At 50.2% G+C, this 19728-nt stretch overlaps 2 protein-coding genes across 2 annotated transcripts in view; both read left to right on the forward strand.

Moving 5' to 3' along the window:
* The first annotated feature begins 392 nt into the window (after positions 1 to 392).
* LOC123643467 (olfactory receptor 6B2) lies at positions 393 to 1815 on the forward strand. The gene has a single exon (XM_045559020.1). The coding sequence runs from the start codon at positions 445 to 447 to the stop codon at positions 1381 to 1383; it is 939 nt and encodes a 312-aa protein (XP_045414976.1). The 5' UTR covers positions 393 to 444; the 3' UTR covers positions 1384 to 1815.
* A 2506-nt stretch (positions 1816 to 4321) lies between these two features.
* NDUFA10 (NADH:ubiquinone oxidoreductase subunit A10) overlaps positions 4322 to 19728 on the forward strand; it is a 43904-nt gene continuing 28497 nt past the window's right edge. The window contains exons 1-8 of the mRNA XM_045559087.1: positions 4322 to 4439; positions 4645 to 4813; positions 5535 to 5750; positions 7909 to 7995; positions 10387 to 10508; positions 13160 to 13239; positions 16357 to 16411; positions 18229 to 18314. Of these exons, the coding sequence (XP_045415043.1) occupies positions 4365 to 4439; positions 4645 to 4813; positions 5535 to 5750; positions 7909 to 7995; positions 10387 to 10508; positions 13160 to 13239; positions 16357 to 16411; positions 18229 to 18314 (890 nt within the window). The 5' untranslated portion in view covers positions 4322 to 4364. The remainder of the gene's footprint in view (positions 4440 to 4644; positions 4814 to 5534; positions 5751 to 7908; positions 7996 to 10386; positions 10509 to 13159; positions 13240 to 16356; positions 16412 to 18228; positions 18315 to 19728) is intronic.

Genomic DNA, 19728 nt, shown 5'->3' on the forward strand with positions numbered 1-19728 from the left:
TTAGAAGGAACATGTCAGACACCAAAAATAAACCCAGAAGACGGGGGAGGGGGACATTCACGACTCATCGCCTGGAGGAGAATGATCTGCAAAGAGGTGGGGACTTGACTTATTGTTAATAGACTCCTTGGAGAATTCCAGATTGTAAAAAAGATGACACAGTTTCAAGATTACTGTGGAATACTTGTGGTGGCCAAGTGTGGGCAGGGTATTCCAAAGACTCAATCATAGAGTCTCTGAGACCTAGAACCTGTATACCTGGTGTCAAACACAACGCGGAGTGCTGTGTTTGCTCTCCACTGCTGCTCACGGGAGCCAGGTATCCCATCTCCGGGCACAACTCACCCCGAGGTCCAGCTCCACTTTCTCTCCTTCCCAGCTGCCCTGCAGCCCTTTGCTCTTGCTCTTTGATGTCTTGCAGGCTCCGGCTCCCCAGCACAGAGGATGAGGGGGGAGAATGTCACCAAGGTCAGCACGTTCGTGCTGGTGGGCTTCTCCACGGCGCCCCAGCTGCAGTATGTGCTCTTCCTCCTCTTCCTGCTCACCTACCTCTTTGTCCTGGTGGAGAACCTGGCCATCATCCTCACCGTCTGGGGCAGCGCCTCCCTCCACAGGCCCATGTACTACTTTCTGGGCGCCCTGTCCTCCTTGGAGATCTGGTACGTGTGTGACATCATGCCCAAGATGCTGGACGGCTTCCTCCTGCAGCGGAAGCGCATCTCTTTCGTCGGGTGCATGACGCAGCTCTACTTCTTCAGCTCCCTGGTGTGCACGGAGTGTGTGCTCCTGGCCTCCATGGCCTACGACCGCTACGTGGCCATCTGCCACCCCCTGCGCTACCACGTCATCATGACCACGGGGCTGTGCGTGCAGCTGGTGGTCTTCTCCTTTGTGAGCGGCTTCACCATCTCTGTGATCAAGGTCTACTTTATCTCCAGCGCCACATTCTGTGGCTCCAATGTCCTGAACCACTTCTTCTGTGACATTTCCCCCATCCTCAAGCTGGCCTGCACGGACTTCTCCACGGCAGAGCTGGTGGATTTCGTCCTGGCCTTCATCATCCTGGTGTTCCCTCTCCTGGCCACCGTGCTGTCCTACGGGCACATCACCCTGGCTGTGCTGCGCATCCCCTCGGCCACCGGCCGCTGGAGAGCCTTCTCCACCTGCGCCTCTCACCTCACCGTGGTCACCATCTTCTACACGGCCATGATCTTCATGTACGTCCGGCCCCAGGCCATCGATACAAGGAGTTCCAACAAGCTCATCTCTGCTGTGTACACTGTCCTCACCCCCATCCTGAACCCCCTGATCTACTGTCTGAGGAACAAGGAATTTAAGGATGCCTTGAAAAAGGCCTTGGGCTGGGGTCGAGCTTCAAAGTAGGACCATGAAGTGACGTAGAATGTAGTTGGTGGTGATAAAACAACATCACACATGGCACTTTCTTTAATTTTTAAACCAAATTTAACAAACCACAAAACTGCACAGTAAAGAGCCTTCTTCTGCATGTGTGTTTCACAAAAGGACTGACCCATGTAGGCAGCTCCCAGGCCAGAGCGAGAAGCTTCCCTCAGACGTCCCCCCATGGCTGTCCCAGCTCTGGACTTCCAACGCCAGATGCTGGCACTGGTGTTTTTGAGGGTTCTACGACTGTACTTATGGAGTATTTACCCACTACATTCAGCTTCTTTCATGCACCGTGATGCCTGGGGGAGTCCCTGATGGGTTTGCAGGTAGCAGTAGTTCGTGCCTTCTCACTGCTGTGTGATACTTGCATATTTCACAATGCATTTATGTGTTTTATTGCTGTGGACAGTAGACGGCTACTCTCTATTACGGATAACACTGCTATAAGTGTTCTGGTTCATGTCTTTTGGTTGATATGCACACAGTTTTGTGGGCTGGGCCTATGTGCACGTGGCTATACCAGCATAATCACCGCAAGGTAATGTATGTGTATCGTCAGGTTTAGCAGAAACTGAAAAGATGTTTTCCCAGAGTGAGTGCACCAGTTTTCATTCCCACTAGCTGTATCCAAGAATTCCAGGAGCTCCATCTCCTGACCAACCCTTGTAAGTCTTATAAATGTTTTCCAATTTATCCGCCCTGCTCGGTTGCAAGGGCACCTCATTGCGACTCTAACACAAGTTCCTCCTGTGGCAGAGTGCATTGTGCAAACATCATAGAGTGCACTTACACAAACCTCGATGCTACAGCCTATTGCTCCCAGGCTACACACCTGTACAGCAGGATACCGTACTGAATACTGTAGGCAACTGTAACACAGTGGTAAATATTTGTGTATCTAAAGATATCTAAACATAGGAAAGATAAATAAAAACACAGTATAAGATGCATAACTGTGTAAGTTGAGAATATGTGTGTTGGTTTATTTCTGTTTCATTGATGCATATGTTCAGCAATACCACACCCTCCATCAATGCCAATGATGTGGATTGACATCATTATTTAGGAAACCTTAACATTGGAAGAGTGATTCATCCCACGTTAGTCTTCTGTTTCAAAATTATTGTGGCTATTTTAGGGCCTTTACATTTCCATATAAACTTTATAATAAGCCTATGTGTACAAAAAACCTTGCTGAGATTTTGATAGGAATTCCACTAAACCTACAGATTGATTTGGGAAATGACAGGGTTACTTTGTGGAGTTTTTCAATCCCTAAACACAGTAAGTCTCTCCAGTTACTGAGGCCTTTGACTTCTTTCATTGGTGTTTGGCACTTTTTAGCAAACAGATTCTGTTATGCTTTGCTAGATCTGAACCTAAGTATTGTATTTTCTTTTGGAGCAATTATAAATTCCATAATTTATTTCAGTTTCCATCTGTTTGTTGTTAGCATGTAGGATGCAGTTGATTTTTGTGTGTTGACCTTGTATCCTACAACCTTGCTGAACTCATTTATTAGTTTTAGGAGTTTTTTGTAGATTCCTTTGAGTTTTCTATGTAAACAATCATGTCATCTACAAATACAGTTTTATTTCTCCCTTTCCAATCTGTCTGTATTTTATATTTATTTTGCTTTATTGCATAGGTTAGGACTTCCTGTGCTCTGGTGTGTAAGAGTGAGGGGAGCAGACATCCTTTCCTGTTTCCTACTTAGGAGGAAAGTACTCCGTCTTTTATTATTAGGTAATATGTCAGCTGTTTTGCAGATATGCTTTGTCAAGTTGAAGCAGTTCCTCCTTAGTCTTTGCTGCTGACAGGTATTTTGTTTTTATCATAAATGAGTGTTTGCCTTTGTCAAATGCCTTTCTGCATCAGGGGCTCTGATCGTTGATTTTTCTTCTTCAGCCTGTCGATAAGGCGGATTACACCGGTTGATTTTCAAATACCCGATTAACCTCGGATCCTTTAAATAAATCACATTTGGTTCTGGCATATTATTATTTTATATATTGCTGGATTCCATTTGCTAACATTTTGTTGAAAACTTTTGTGTCATGATTTTTGCTTCAATCACCAAATGTGATTTTTAAAAACTCAGGAGGCAAAGGATAGTTTATTATATTTTCTCCTATTTCATCCATTCTATTGCTCTTCGTTCTCAAGTGCCATGCCTTCCCGTGTCGTTTTCTCTCTGCGTGGAGGGCTTCCTTTAGCTAAATTTAAAGGGGGAAGAGCGAGTCTGGTGGAAACAAAATCCGTTAGTCTTTCTCCTCCCCACTCCCGTCCCTCCGGCTCCCGGCCCGGGCCTCCCCTCCCCTCCCCAGCCCGGCGGTCCGGGGGCTTCTCGCTGAGGCGACCCGACGTCCCCACCCGCCCGGGCAGTCCGGGTGAGGCGGCCCCAGCCCTGGCGCGAGTGGCCCCGCAACTCCGAGCCCCGGGGCGGGCGCTGCCCCGCATGCGCACCCGCACCCGCACGGCACGCGCACTAGAACCCGCACCCGCACGCACACCGGCACCCGCTCCCGCACGGCACTAGAACCCGCTCCCGCACGGCACTAGAACCCGCACCCGCTCCCGCTCCCGCACCCGCACCCGCTCCCGCACGGCACTAGAACCCGCTCCCGCACCCGCACCCGCACCCGCACGGCACGCGCACTAGCACCCGCACCCGCACCGGCACCCGCTCCCGCTCCCGCACCGGCACGCGCACCCGCACCCGCTCCGACTCAGGACCCGGGCAGCGCGCCCCGCGCCCACGGCGCTCTCGCAGCCCCAGATCGCCCGCACAACCCGGGCGGGAACCGCGCACTCCAGGGCGCCCGGCGCCGCTGGGAAGCTCCCGACAGGCGCCGCGGGCACCCGGCCGTGACGTCACGGTGGCGCGCCGACAGTGGGAGAGGACCCCGTCGCGACCTCATCCGCCCGCGTCCTTGAGCCGGAGCCGACCTGCAGCCATGGCCTTGAGGCTTCTGAGAGTGGCCGCGGCGTCCACGTCCGCGCGTGTCCTGGCGACCCGCGCCCAGCGCGCGGTGAGGGCGGAGGGCGCGGCCGCGGGCGGGGGCCCTGGAGTGCTGGGCGCGGGAGGGAGGACAGATAGTTAAACCAATAGGTGATAAAGATGTAGACGTTGACGTTTCTGTTACCAAGGACTTTTTGGTCTTTTTGCCTAATAGTTGCTAATGCCTGTAGTAACCAGAACGGTCACGTTGTGCTGTCGTGTGTCGTGTGCTTTAGGGAAGACTTCACACCAGCGAACGGTGCAGGCTGCGGTATGGACCTTTGGCGTTCACGCTTGGTGAAACCACCACCAAAAAACTGACGGAACGCAGCAAGGTGATAACGGTAGATGGCAACTTATGCTCTGGAAAAGGCAAGCTTGCAAAAGAAATAGCAGAGAAACTAGGTATGAGTTTATGTTTTGCGGAATGCCGTCTTTTTCTCACATATATGGTTGCTTATCTCACTTTGACTTGGCTTTAATGTTGACCAGGTAGAATTGAGCTTGAGGTGGGTATTTTGCATTTTTGTTTATTGAAAAAGCTGCCTTTAATCTTTCAGATTTGAAAAATCTTAAAAAAAATCTGCTCCAGTTGTCGGTTTAAATTGGGGTTTTGTCTTGATAGTGTAAGCAGGACACGTCCAATAAACTGTCGTATTTGAACTTTGCGACGGCCTCTGAGACTGGCAGCGTCCCTACTATTGCGCCCATTTTCAGATGGGTCAACTCAGTAAGACAAGCTGATGGCACAGCTGGTCAGTGGCAAACCCACAATCAGAGGCCTGCTTCTCGACTACTCGTGCAGATGTTTGTCCACTGTAGAGCTGCCCCCTTGCATAGAGGAGCTCCTGTGGTCGTGGGAAGCTGTGCTTTCAGCAGGAATTCCGTGCACAGTGCAGTGCTTTAGCTCACACGTATATCTTACACACATGCTCAGTCTTTAGTATATTGTGCGTTCCCTTTATACGCCATGAAGCACAGGTGCAAGGGCAGCTTTCCCCAGGTCTTCAGGGACCATCCCTGGTGGTGAAATTCAGATGCGCTGTCTGTCTTGGTTGGTCCGTGCTGCTTGCTGATGGGAGGGCGTGGTCCACACAAGGCCTCAGCCAGTCATTTCTTTTCTCAGGCTTAAAGCACTTCCCCGAAGCAGGGATACATTATGCAGACAGCACTACAGGAGATGGAAAACCCCTTGACGTAGAGTTCAGTGGCAACTGTAGTTTGGAGAAATTTTATGATGATCCGAAAAGTAACGATGGCAACAGTTACCGCCTGCAGTCCTGGTTGTATGCCAGTCGCCTCCTACAGTACGCGGACGCCTTGGAACACTTGCTAAGCACAGGTGGGGTATCGGTTAGGTAGCTGCTGGACATGTTCTGTACTCGAACTCTGTTCTAGAATCCAGCCATTGTAAATTGTCACTAACTATAGCTTTTCTTTAGGGGTATTTAATGAGGTAAGTTTTGTCTTTTCAATAAGATTATAAGTTCCCTGAGATCCATGTTATTGTTGCATCAGAATAAAATTAACTTAATATTATTTTACCGTTGTGTACTCGAGTGAGATTTATGGATTGTATGGAATTTTCATGCCAGTGCTTTAAGCATGTAAATGAAACGTGTCAGAATGATGGAGGAAAGAACATGTAAGCTGCCGGGAGGAAGTGGAATCACGCTTGTGAAGATGGAGTGTGAGTCATACAGAAATGTGGACGACAGCACAGTAGGGTTGTTTGGAGGGCCCAGAGATGGGCTGGGATTCACAAAGCCACACAGAAGTTAGACCTTGAGAAGATGGCATGGGGAGGGGGAGGGGGAACACACGGGGTGTCACTGGCTTGTGCAGTAAGGGGGGCTGTGTCTGGAAGTTCCCCAAAGCAGGGAAGAAATGGACAAGGGCTGTGTGTTAGGTCAGGCAAGGTCCAGAGCCTGGGAGATGGGCCACAGGGTTCAGGTAACGAAGCTGGAGATGAAGGGAGGGTGGGCAGACGGGACAGGAGTGTAGGTTGTGTGTGTGCAGAATGAGGGCAGATCCCGCCAGGGGCTGATTCACCATCCTGGGAAATAGCAGCCGGTGTTAAGCTTGGGCCCAGTCCCCAGACACCCTGAGAATTGGACAACAGACACTGCCGGTTGTTGGTCAAGGCTACCGTGCCATGGCGGTTCTGAATTCACAGGTGGAAGCACGTGGCATGTACGTGTGTAGGAGAGAGGGCGACTGGGTGGTTCTCATGGGCTTTGTGTGTGCTGTGTACGGCAGGCTGGCCACACTGGTAGCTGGTCAGTGCTCCGGGTGGGCTTACTGACGCGCAGAAGTTCAGCTGCATTAGAGAGTTGGCTTCGTTGGGTCCGAGCTGTAAGAAATGCATTTTTAACCACAGCCTGCATGACCCGTGGTGTTGGTTCCCAGAGCTGCTGGGGAGCCCCTGCCCTGTGCTGCTTTAGGTAAATGTCCATGGGTCGCACGGTAGTGCTCTCATCCACACCGCTTCAGAGGGTCTGGTTATTGTCTTGCTTTTTCATCATTTTATTAGTGATTCTTTTTTCCTATATGACTGTAAGCCCTGATTTTGGTTAGTGTTACCTGTAAGAAAAAAATGCGGCGTGCTGTCTTCCTTCTGAGGTTCTGCACCAGGACCCAACTCACAGGAACTGACGCAGAGCGTGGACCTCACGCCGACGTCGGGCTTCTCCAGGTTCTTTGAAGCTCGCTTCAGCCCTGTCTCCTGGCTATTTCTTAAAATTAAAAACAAACCTTTCACTTATTAAATAAAAACTTGTTTCGTTTTGTACTACATTAACTTATTTATTAAATACTTGGTGCGTGCCTGCTGTGTGCCAAGCCTGTGCTTGGAGCTAGGGATGCCACAGGGAGGGAAGCTTGTATTTTAGTGGGGGGCAGAGACTCATTGTGGAAACAAGTACACCAGGTCCTGAGTGAGTGAGGGGGCTCTGATGAGGGGCCGTGGGGTGGGCTGGGGCCCGTTCTCTTAGGGGGGAAGGTTTAGAGAGGGCTCTGCCCAGACACAGCGGGGCTGACTGCAGGGAGGTGGGCCGGGAAGTTGGGGACTAGTGCCCTGAGCTGTGCAGGTGTCCACAGGGGGCTGCGGTGACAGTTGCCCGTGAGTGAGGCTGGGCGTGGGTGCAGGTGAGGTTGGGGAAGTGCCCAGCCTCAGTAGACCTGACTGGAGTGTCAGGCTGGGGCAGGACTGGGGTGGTCACCTCGGGGTGGGATAGATTGTTTAAAAGAGAAGTATTTGTTGTATTAACTGGGTGCTTTCCTTAGAGCTGACTGAGTGAAACATGTTATATTGCTAAAAACTGAAAAGGTACTATAGTTTTGAAAATGATTTTCCTGTTATACATATGTTTGTTCTCTTGAACGTATTTGGTAAAATGGAATTGTAAATGACTTTTTTCTCTTTTTAAAATGAAATTGCTAGTTTACAGTGCTTTGTTACCTGTCTGATTCTTGCTCTCTGTTTACCTGTGTTTGCACAGGACAAGGCGTGGTGCTGGAGCGCTCCATCTTCAGTGACTTTGTTTTCCTGGAGGCCATGTACAACCAGGGCTTCATCCGGAAGCAGTGTGAGTCCGCGTGCAGACGGGCATCCGCGTGTGCCGTGTGCCTTCGCAGAGGCTGTGACAGACGTGCCTCGCGGTCAGCGTGTCTATGAGTGTCTGTTACAAAGATGGGTAAACGCCATTAGTAAGGAATTTCCACAGGAAAAAGGGGTCTGACTGAGGTTCCTTCCACCTTTGTTTTCTCCTAAACAGGCGTTTTCTGCCCTGTCACCTCTCCTTGTGCAGGCAGAGCGGAGTCCGGGCCTCTTGCACACACACAGCTTAACCCTCAGCCCTCACGGCTTCCCCCGAGAGCCCCCCGGGGCTTGGGTTGCCCCCTCAGTACCTGAGCTGCTTCCCTTGCCCTGCAGCTGTACTGGTACCGAATGCTCCGGTTTCCAGTGTGTGCCTTTTTAGGGAATTGGGATGTCTTATTTTTCCTGTGCCTGTCACTGCACGATTGCAAGTGTCATCGATATCAGAGTCCTTTCTTTTTGCTGACTTGTTGCTGTTCTCAGGTGTTGGGGATGGTGGCATTGTGTTGGGGGATCTAAGGTCTGACCAATGGCAAATGGCAGGGAATGAAAACCTGGCTACAAGCAGGCTGACCTTGAGGAGTCACGGGGGTTGGAGTGTCTGTAACTAGGCGTGTTGGGGCAGTGTTTTGCACAGGCCTGTGGTCGGTCTCGCGACGCTTTCATCTGCGTGCTGGGGGCTGGAGCCAGTGGTCAGCTGCAGCCTGGGAGGTCGGAGCAGGCGCTGTCAGTTAATGAGCGGGAAGACTGAAGCAAGCTGAGTGGTCAAGTGCTGATCCTGAGCACGAGGCGTTTGCGCTTTCTTGGTCTGCTTACGTGTCCTGGTGTTGAGGGATGGTCCCCTGTATGCTTGTGGCCAGAGAGAGCCGTCGGAGCCTTGCTTCTGGCCAAGGGGCACGTGCTCCCTGGACGTGGCCGAGCAGCAGTTGAGGTCAGCTCACGTTTCAGGAGTGCCGGCTGTGTGCCAGGCCGTGCCTTGGGTGCTAGGGATGTGCAGACATGCAGGACAAGGCCCCCACGGTCCTGGGTGTCGGGGGGAGGCCATCAAGCCACCACAGATGGCCAACTGCAATGCAGTGTACTTAAAGCGCCTCCGTGTTACTCCTGGGTGTTATGGAAGCACACAGGAGAAATGTCTGATTGGCTGGGAGACGGAATGCTGTCGGGGACAGCTTTCACGATGAGTGGCCTTCAGGCAAGGGAGGTGCGGGGATGGTGGAGGCCTTGCAGTGGCAGCAGGCTGCCAGCGTCACACAGGGAGGGCCAGGTGCTGCGAACAGTGTGGAGGGGCAGGTAGGGGCTGCACGAGGAGAAGCGCGTGCCTGGGTTAGGACATGTGGATGTTGTCCCGCAAGTACTGAGGGAGCATGGGGGGATTTAAGGCATGGCAGGAGTGTGGTTAGATGTGAGTTAAAAATACTCCCTGTGCCAGGCGTGGTGGCTCACGCCTGTAATCCTAGCACTCTGGGAGGCTGAGGCGGGCGGATTGTTTGAGCTCAGGAGTTCGAGACCAGCCTGAGCATGGGCGAGACCCCGTCTCTACTAAAATAGAAAGAAATTAGCCGAACAACTAAAAATATATAGAAAAAATTAGCCGGGCATGGTGGCGCATGCCTGTAGTCCCAGCCACTCGGGAGGCTGAGGCAGTAGGATTGCTTGAGCCCAGGAGTTTGAGGTTGCTGTGAGCTAGGCTGATGCCACGGCACTCTAGCCCGGGCAACAGAGCGAGACTCTGTCTCAAAAAAAAAAACAAAAAAAACACAACACTCCCTGGCTTTCATCTGAAGGGTGTGTTTGGTGAGGGGCATTGCAGAGGGCAGGAGCCCAGTTGGGAGGAAGCTGGGTGGGCGCTGTGCCAGCGGGGTTTCGCGGGGCAGGGGGCACTGCTGCCGAGGAGGAGCACTGGGCAGGCCTGGGCGGGTGGCCTTGTGGGGCACAGGGTGTGAGCAGCGGCGGGCCTGCCGTGGTGAGTGGCTCACCCGGGAGGAAGGATGCACAGGGGCACCAGGCTGTGAGGGGCCTCACTCTTAGGCGTCTTGAGTGTGAGGTGTCCACGATCCAGGCCACAGGCGACACCTGCAGACTGTTGATCATCTGTGCTGAGTCCCGGTTTGGGGGCTCAGCACTGCCAGTGGGCACGCCTGTCTTGGGAAAGCCCGGGGACTGGTGGTGAGGGCTGAGGCCAGACCGCACAGGTGCCGTGTGCAGATGCCCCCAGCACTGGGGCACAGTCACCTGCCGCATGTGTGGTCAGCACTCAGAGCTGTGACTATTGTGTGATTTGCAGATTGATACATGGCTCTGAGAATTTCATGTACCTTTCAGTAACCTGTGTGGGGACTGTGGGGTGACAGGCGGTGCCTCTCTGTTGTTGTGCCAGGTGTGGACCACTACAACGAGGTGAAGAAGGTTACCGTCTGCGAGTACCTGCCTCCCCACGTGGTGATCTACATCGACGTGCCTGTTCCAGAGGTCCAGAGTCGCATTCAGAAGAAAGGAAATGTAATTCAGCATTTAAATCGAAGGCCAAGCCTCTTTCTGCCCCCGTTATTTTGATAATAGTGTGAGGCAGCACTCGGAAGTCCTGTCTGTAGTGGGACACGGATTCCTCCTGGTCCTCACCGGAAGGGTGAGGCACAGTGGGTCGCAGCAGAGAGGGGACATCTGCAGGGGGGTGGCCCAGGGTTGGGCCTGGCGCTGCCCCTGTGAGGAGCTGTTGTCCGCCGTGCCCCCAGCCCCCTGCTGTCCCCGAGTCACCTCAGCTGTTCTTGCGAGGGTGGGGAAGGCCCCCGACCTGCCTCTGCCTTTTTGTTCTCCAGTGAGGTTTGTGTGTCCTACCATTTCCTACAAATTGAAAATGATTTCTAATGTCCCATCTGTTTAACTCAAATTATGCCTTTCTCCGTTTTTCCTACTTAGCAATTCTGGACTAGTAGAGCAGTGATCTCCACATACATCCAATTACTCTTTGTAGTTTTGGTTGAATCTTAATTAGGTGGCCTAGAACTCCGCCTTCTCACCCTGTGGCCCAGAGGTGTGACGGACGAGACAGAGGTCAACAAAGCCCGTCTTTGCCCTGTGGCTCGTCCTTGTTGAATGCTACAGTGTTTTTTACTGGAAGAAAATGTGATCTCTTTGGCCCTGCGATGAAATGCAGGGTGCGTGTTTGTTCCTCATTCAGTGCCCGCGCTCAGGCCTGGAGGGCTCGTCCGTGTTCCTGAAACACCCTTCTGAAAGGGGGCTCTTGTCAGGGCAAAACAAGCTTCATTTATCCTTTGCTGCTGCTGAGAGATTGCAGGAGACCACCTGTCGTCCCCACCCCACCCCCCAGTAAACAGGGGGAGACGTCTGTCCCCGTGTGTGGCTACTCTGTACCTTTGTATATGGAGAGCTTGCTCTTGAGTATGTCGTATAATTTAGACTTTGAGAAACGTTCCATCCAGTGGCAAGAGGAGGGAACTGCAGGTTAAACATTTAACGGTTTCTCAATGAGATAATTTTGGGCACCTTTGCTTATTACACTGACATTGAGAAAAATGAAGGCATATGTTCAGAATTCTTTTGTTATCTGGGATAACAGTATATTTCAGAAACAATTCTGAGGTCCAGAATAGAGCTCTCAGCTTTTCTATTTTTCCAAGTAAAGTCTTAGATGCATATTGTCACCAGCTGAAATGCCCATGTTTTATAAAAGATTCATTATAGCAATAATGTGTTCTTATTTTGATTTTTCAGTGTAGTCTATGATTCTATTGTAGCCTTTCATAATAACTGGTGGGAACATCCAAAAACCATTTCTAAACTCTAAGAAAACAGGCAAAGTTATCAGTAACTAAATATTTTATCTGGTATTCACAAGTCAAATTTCTGAGATGGTTGTGTTTTTATGTTGTGTGTTTCTAATACACATGCTAGAGTTCCTTTTATAATCAGTCTACATTAGTCTTATTTTACTTGGAACGTAGCTAATGTAGAGATTTCAGATCACGTTACTCATTTATTACTTTTGCCGATTCCGCTCCGTCCACTGATGCTGAGCACCTCACACAGGCAGGGCACCTGCTCCAGGCACTGGGAGGATACAGAGGTTGACAAAGACTGTCTCTGCCCTGATGCCAGGTCCTTATCAAAAATAAAACTCCCCATTCCAGTATTTTCCTGAGGGAAAACAGCCCCTTTTTTGACCGTGATGAAGATGCAGAGGTGCCCGTGGGGCCCTTTCCTGGTCTCAGCGCTGGCATTACAGGCACTCAGCAAATACTCTTTGAAAGATTGTTTGTTTTTCCTTGAACAGCTTTAGTGAGGTATAATTTATACTACAGGAAATTCACCCATTTTAAGGGTATAACTCAATGATTTTTAGTAAATTTACCAGGTTTTTCAAGTCACCATAATGCAGTTTTGGAATATTTTCATTGTTTTGTGAGTCAGAACAGTAGGCCTAATCGCTTCTTTCTTCCTTCCTCCCCCTCCCACAAATGTTTCCTGGGCGTTGACTGGGCCGCGCGCCCTGGTGGTGCTGGGTCACGTCCTCGAACAGGGGGGTCGAGTCCTCTCTCTGAGCTCCTGTTCCAGTGGGGGACCTGTAGGAATAGGGAAATAAATGAGGATACATCACTAGAGGTAGGTGCGAAGCAGAAAATAGAGCAGGGTGAGAGGATAACACAGCAGCCGTTCGTGTTGAACTGTAGGGAGTTTTAGATACTGAAACGTGCTGCTCAGTTGGATTTTTAAATTTCTGAAATTGGCTTAGCACACTTCGTATGATGATGGAGGTGAGGGCAGAAGGCAGAGGCCAGCCTCCTCTGCTGTGGCCTCTCAGTGCCTGCACTCAGGCGTGAAGGCACAGGGAAGACGGGCCGTCTGCCGCACGGGCTGCTTCGTTGCCCTGTTCTAAGTATGCGTCCTAGAGCCCACGGAGGACGGTCACGCCGTGGGCACACCTGGGCAGACTCAGGTGTTCACTGTGGTAGAATGAGAATGATTCCAACTGATGCTGAGGCCTTTTCTGTCACCCCCGAGTCCCTCCAATGCCCAGCACGAGTTATTGGAGGACACGGTACTCACTGAGTGTCGATACCCCTTACACATGCACAGGTAAAAGAAAACGAAGTCGAAGTGTTTCCTGGTTTGATTTTTCTGCTTTTGTTTAGCCGCACGAAATGAAGGTCACCGCTGCCTACCTTCAGGACATCGAGAATGCCTATAAGAAAACCTTCCTCCCTGAGATGAGGTGAGCCACGCCGGTGTTTGGGACTGAGGCTTCTTTGCCAATAGTCGCTGTGTCCCCACAGCCCGGGGAGCTTTCTCTCTCGTTCAGCACTGAGGATGTCGTCCGGGGTGTTGTCATCTGATGTTTATAAACAAGAACCACAGGAGACGTTTGGGCTTGATTTTTGTGGGGTTTTTTGGCTTGCTTATTTTGTCGGTACTTACTTTGTTTTGTATAGATTTTTAAAGTTCTGAAGTACTTGTACTTCAGGTGGCAAGTGAGCATTCGTGTTTACCTGGAAAGGTAGCTGGGACGTGCTGGGTGCATTCGCAAAGAAGGTTTGTGAAGGGTGAACGGTCTGTGTGGACCCTCGTAACTGGCGTCAGTGAGAGGCGTGGGTTGGGTGGGGCAAACACCACCAGGCTGTTGTCCTTCCCGCTCCCCTCTCTGTTTGCTTCTCTGTGGAAGCACAAGGAGAGTTTTCACCCACTCTGTAGCTTGTCACTCTCTGGCCCCTGGGTTTATTCGTTGTGTTTGTGTGTAAGGAATGTCATCTGCCACTGTCACTCAAGTCCAATTGAACGCAGATTCTTTGAATAATGCTTTTATTGAAGGTTTTTAGTAGTATTTCTCATACTTTTTAATAACTTAAGCCCTTTTTGATACCTAAAAATCTCATGCTCTTGTTTAAAATTTCAAAGTAACTATAAAATTGTGAATAAAAACCATGTAAGGTATAGTAATTTTGGAAGAAATTTTTTCTTTTTCAATTGAAAAGGTTTTTTTTCCTTTCTTTTTTTTTTTTTTTAAGCCGTAAGTGTTGATGGTTGTATAATCTCTGCCTGCTTGTGATAAGCTTTTCTTTCCTAGGTGGTAGAAAAGACAGGGTGAACTCCAGGTTCCTTTCAACCTGTTGTGCTGCTCTATTTCCAAGACCAGAAGTGAAGAACAGAGCAGTTTTATGAATCTTTGCCAAGGGGAATACAGAGGGCTATGCGGATAAACAGCATAGACAAATGTAGTTGACCTTAGAAGTTCAGTTTCAAAAATTCCTCGTGGTCATGTTGCTTCGGAAACATCACTGAGGAAGAGCTTTCTCGTAAATTCTCAAATAGAATTTTTAGCTGCACCATCGGCAGAATAACGCATGACTGCAGCTTCACACGGGGGAGGGCCGCTCCTACTGCCCCGCAGATGCGTTTAAGCCTCAAGCGTTTTGTTCTCACTACTTGGTATTGCTGTGATTTCAACTCTTGTCTTTGAGGATAGAGTCTCTGTTCCTTGTTAAAGTGAATTCTCCCTGGCAGCTCAAGCTGTGCGGATTTGTGGGAGCCGTGTGATTGAGGGCTCGTTCCGTCTGTGTCACGTGTGTGGTCCAGCTCACGTCTGTTCAGTTCTGCGTGTTGGAAGTACCTGTCACGTAAATTCCAGGTCTCTCATGCCCACGCTTGTGACAGGTGTGTCAAGAATGTCCAGTAGTCTGCGACCTTCCTACTCCTGTTGAGAACATGTGCCGTTGTTTCCGTGCCTGCCCCTCCACGCCCTCGGTTGTCAGGGAGCTCCGTGCCTGCCCCTCCACGCCCTCGGTTGTCAGGGAGCTGGGGCGCCTTTGTCTCCTGCACACTTGGCTTCGGTGCTCCCCTGTGCGGCCTGCAGAGGCCGGTGCTTCCCCCTGGCCACGCGGCACCTCTCTCTGCGTAGGAGCAGCAGGTAGCTCCAGGCAGGTGGGGGAGGTGCAGAGAGTCCTGCAGTCAGAGTGACCTTTGACTGCCCAACCTTCATGGCAGGTGCAGTGAGTTATTTTCCCAGCACTGTGGAGTTAAGGTCCCTGTGCCTGCAGTTCCTGACCCCTCACGTTGGTCTTAGTGATGAAGTGCCGTGATCTGGTCGCGCTAAGCAGACACTGTGCGATGGGATGACTCTTTGAGTCCCGCGCTGTAGGCTCAGGAGAACAGGTGTGTGCACAGTGATTACACGGCTTACCAATTCATTTTTCCTACACTTTGGAATTAGTTATGTCCGCAGTAAAGATAGTTGATATAAGTACTTCATACTGACTCAGTTAATTAAGCCAGTGGTCTGTGGAAGGTGGGCCGCAGCGTTGGTGAGGTTTGCTGCCGTGGGGGTCATGTGTGGATTTCAGTCTGAGAAATCAAAAGCTTGTAACTTCACAGAGTATTTATTTGCTCCGTACACTTACACCTGGGTAAAGATACCTAAATGTGGACGTGCCCCTTGTTTATGCCATGCGATGATACGAGGGGAACATTAGTCCGTTCTTGACGTTCCTCTGTCTCCTTTGCCGACGGAGGTTCCGGCACTTCTGTGGGGACGGGGACAGTCATTCTGGCAGGTCTGCTGGCCTGGCCCGCCTGGTGGCCTCTCTCACCAGGGTGGGGGCCGACAGGCTCCTCCGGCCTGGAGGTGACGGCAGAGGCGGTGCCTCCCGTGGGCAGGGTGTGGGCTGAGCAGCCTGCGGTTTTCAGTCACCTCCGGGCTGGACGACGGGCTCTGAACGGTGGGTGAACATGGGGGATGGGCGAGTGCTGGAAGTGGTGACCTGCTGTGCCCCTCCTCCTGGGACCCGGTCGTGACTTTTCAGTATCCAGACCAAGTGCTAAAGGAACTCAGTTGCTGCTACCCTGTTGCATAGTTTGGTTGAAACAGGCATTAGTCTCCTAAATCCTGACTCCCAGCAGCTCAGTTAACCTGTGTCCCACGTTGCCATTTTCTTGCTCTCTGTCCTGTGTCTGGGGAGGGCCCTGGCTGCTTTGTCCTTTCCTGTGGTGGGGGCTGCAGTCGGAGATGTACGTGGAGCAGCCCAGGGACCCATGCACCTTGTACCCTGTAGACCGAGGCGGCTGCGGTCACACCCTTGGGCTAGGGCCCAGTGTAGTCAGGGAGCAGGGGAGCCAGGGACAGACCTGCTGTTGTCACTGTCAGGCCACGGCCACATCTGCACCCTCTGCCTCTCCTAACACGTCCTCCTCAACCAGTGCCCACGTGCCCGCAGCACCCAGTTTAAAGAACGTGAAGTTTTAGTATTTGTGTCAGGAGGCGTCAGTGGTATGTGTTCGTTTGTGCGTTAACTTCAGTTTAGAAAAGTTCACATTGAATTTCATCTTGTTTTCCTTTCAGTGAAAAGTGCGAGGTGTTACGGTACAGTGCGCGGGAAGCTCAAGACGCAGTGAAGGTGAGAAGTGCGGCTGAAAGTTTATAATCGTGATTCGCGTGTAAGGATCTTGCACGTTACACAACCAGTTTGATTCCCACTGGTCTTAAGAAATGCGTCAGTATTTTATAGTCTAAAAGCAGTACCGACCCAGCCATGAGGTTTTGATTTTCCTTTGAATAACTCAGATTTTATGATCTTAAAATGATGGATGAGAAAATGCAAAGAACCTTGGCTCATCTGCTCCAGTGTTTCTGTTTATTAAACAGATGGTCAAATTGAAAGTTGGATTAGTCAACGGGAAAGATTTAGTCATGTAAAGACAACAGCTTTCCCTAAATTAGGGAGCGCATTTGTGAAAGTCCAGTCAATCTCAGTGTAGCTCCAGGGAATTTAATGAGTAATAGCTGCCCCCCCACCAAAAAAAAAAAAATTGAAAGCGGATAATACCGGAACGTTTGCCCTCTCAAATACAAAAACAGACTATGAAATTATAGTGATGAAAGCACTGTGGTGTTAGTGCAAGAATTAATAAATAGCTTAATGGAACAAAACAGAATCCAGAAACAGATGTGTGTATATGCTTGTGTCTTTAGTTTGGTACAGTCAGTTCCTTAAAGGATAATTTAAAAAATGAAGTAGAGGAAAATGGATTATTTCTTAAATGGTTCTGAGGGAGGTGAACATCTGTTTGTTAATGAACAAGTTTTTAAGTTTTATTTTATATATTAAGCATTAACCTATTAAAAGAAAACAACAAGGTATAAAAATTCTAGAAGAAAACGCAAGTTTTAGGATCTGGGATTGAGGTGTAGGTCGTGCCCTCGTAGCAGATGCAGCTTTGCAGAGTTGACCACTTTAGTAGCAAACACACTTCACTTGCTCAGCACGAGGATGAGAGGAAAGTTACCTGCGTGAGTTTCTTTTCTCAGCAAGAGAACGGCTTTCTCCTTTCAGGTGGGAGCCTGCGTTCTGGTCCCGGCTCTGCGGCTGCCGGCTGTGTTCTTGGGAGCCCTGGTTCATTCTGCTTGGACTGATTACATTACATTTTGTTTTCTTCCCAGCCTTCTGTTTCTGGGATTCTCATTTGCTTGTTTTTAGATTATTTTTATAACTTTGATAGACTGTTTAGATGGCATGTATCTTAGAAGAATAGTGTATTTTGTCTCTAACAGTGTTATTTGAGTTCATTATAGAATATGCTCAAATTCTTAAAACTAAAGAGAGTCCCTGAGTTTGGTGTGTTTTGCGTGTGCGAAGGTCACCCCTCGGGAAGTCTGGGCTGGGCAGACAGTGGGCTGTGGGGCCGGGAGACTTGGGTCATTGGGTCTCGCTAGGAAATGTGTTTATGTTCTGGTTCCTGTGTCACTTTGAGGGGCTAGGTCTTGCCTTCTGGAGTGAAGTTACTTGGGAAGCAATGAGGATTCTGTCCTTAATGCTGTTTTTCCCCTCTAGTCTTGATGCTTTTCGTCATCTGCCCTGTATCGTTTCTGTACGAGACAAGGTCGTTTCTGTATTGCCCTGTAGTCGCGAGTGTCAGCGAGGCACGGCTGTGGCCGAGGAGCACTCGGTCCCCATTTCACTGCAGGTCACCCCCCTTGATGTTCCTTTTGACTTCCCTGGTGTGGTTCTTCCTGCAAATACCCATAGCGTATTGTAGTAATGTAAACGTACTAAAATGTTACCTCACTTAATTTCTAAAATGAGGTTCTGTATGTAAATGGGAATTTTTCTCTGTCTTAGTTGGTGGAGGACATTGAATATCTCAAGTATGACAAAGGGCCCTTAATTTCTAAAATGAGGTTCTGTATGTAAATGGGAATTTTTCTCTGTCTTAGGTGGTGGAGGACATTGAATATCTCAAGTATGACAAAGGGCCGTGGCTGGACCAGGACGACCGCACTTTTCACAACCTGCGTATGCTGTGAGTTCTCTTGGGTCGGGAGGTCCCAATAGCAGCACACAGTGCACCGGGCGCACTTGCCAGTACAGAAGCATACGGGAGTTTGGAACAATTGTTTCCAGTTGGGTGTTAACACCACGGGCCACACTTAGGTGGGCTCCAGGCACGCAGGAAACTCGTCTTCTGCAGCGGCCGGTGCCTGCGACAGGCCCCACCGAATGTGGCTCAGGAGGTGGATCCGGAGTGAGTGAATTTGATTTCTTTTAGGGCTAGAATTTCTACAAAATTCAGGGATGATTTTGTAGTAAAAAGTGCTATTGTATTATAGTTCTGTTCATCTATAGATCAGAAAATTTGAATTTTTAAGGGTCTTTAACTTTTGATAATGGAGGAGGCATGAGTAGCTGTTTTGGGGTCCGCCTTTTGTGCCAAGTCCTGAGCGCCCAGCCTGACCCCACTGCCCAGGGCACTGTTCTCAGGCCTGGCCCTCAGCTCCCACTCAGCCCGGAGGACGATGTCGTAAGGTGCAGCGGCACCGACCCTTTGTCTTGCCTGGCCTGGCCAGGCGTGGGGGTCACCTGAGCCCTCGGCTTTCTCCCACCAGGGTTTGCAAGTCAGTGGCGATGTGAGGGTATTGGTGACTGCGCAGGGTGGCCCTGTGGCCGGCCCTGGGGCGGTGGTGCCTTTGCAGTGTGTGGGTGTCCTCGCCGTGTGGGCAGGATCAGCCCTGCATTCCCACCGGGTGGGTATAGGCCGTCCCAGCAGCCAGAGGGACGGCTGGCTCACTGCACATGTAGCCCACAGCTCCCTGATCAAAGTGGGGGCTAAACGGAATGTGTAATGACCAGGTGACTGCTGGTTGATGTTTTTAGTACAGCAATAATAAGCAAAAAATAGATTTACATGAAAAAAGTCAGTCTAATTAGCTTGTTAATTCCCAGCACACTGTTCAAGCAGTGTTTGCAAAATCCGTTTTCGAGCAAGTTGTCTGGGTACTGACGGATGAGTGAGGTGGGCGGGCGTGGGGGCCGCCTGCCGGACTGAGGAGCTGGGCGAGGGTCGGGTCAGCCGTCAGACGGCCGCGTGGCTTGGGACAAGTCACTTTACCATAGTTTCTTCATCTGTAAAATCATGGCATTAAAGTTGAATGCTAAGCTTTACTTACTAGAGAGAAAACAAAAGCAAGTATAAATTTCATGTTATATTCTGTATACTCACTACTGTGTAAAATCGTCTCAGTCTAAGTAAAAGTAGCTTGCTGAAATGATTGGCTCTCTAGAAAGTATTTTTAAAAGAATCTAGTAAATATTCCATCAAAAAGTAAAACAAACGCAACACCTTCCTTTGCTCCTGTCCCTGGGGAAGGGAGTGCAGATGCAGAGCACTGCCCTTGGCCTCTGAGTAGACACCCCGAGCCCGAGGTGCTGGCGAGGGC

The sequence above is a fragment of the Lemur catta genome, chromosome 8 (genome assembly GCF_020740605.2).
Source record: "Lemur catta isolate mLemCat1 chromosome 8, mLemCat1.pri, whole genome shotgun sequence".
Classification (NCBI taxonomy): Eukaryota; Metazoa; Chordata; class Mammalia; order Primates; family Lemuridae; genus Lemur; species Lemur catta.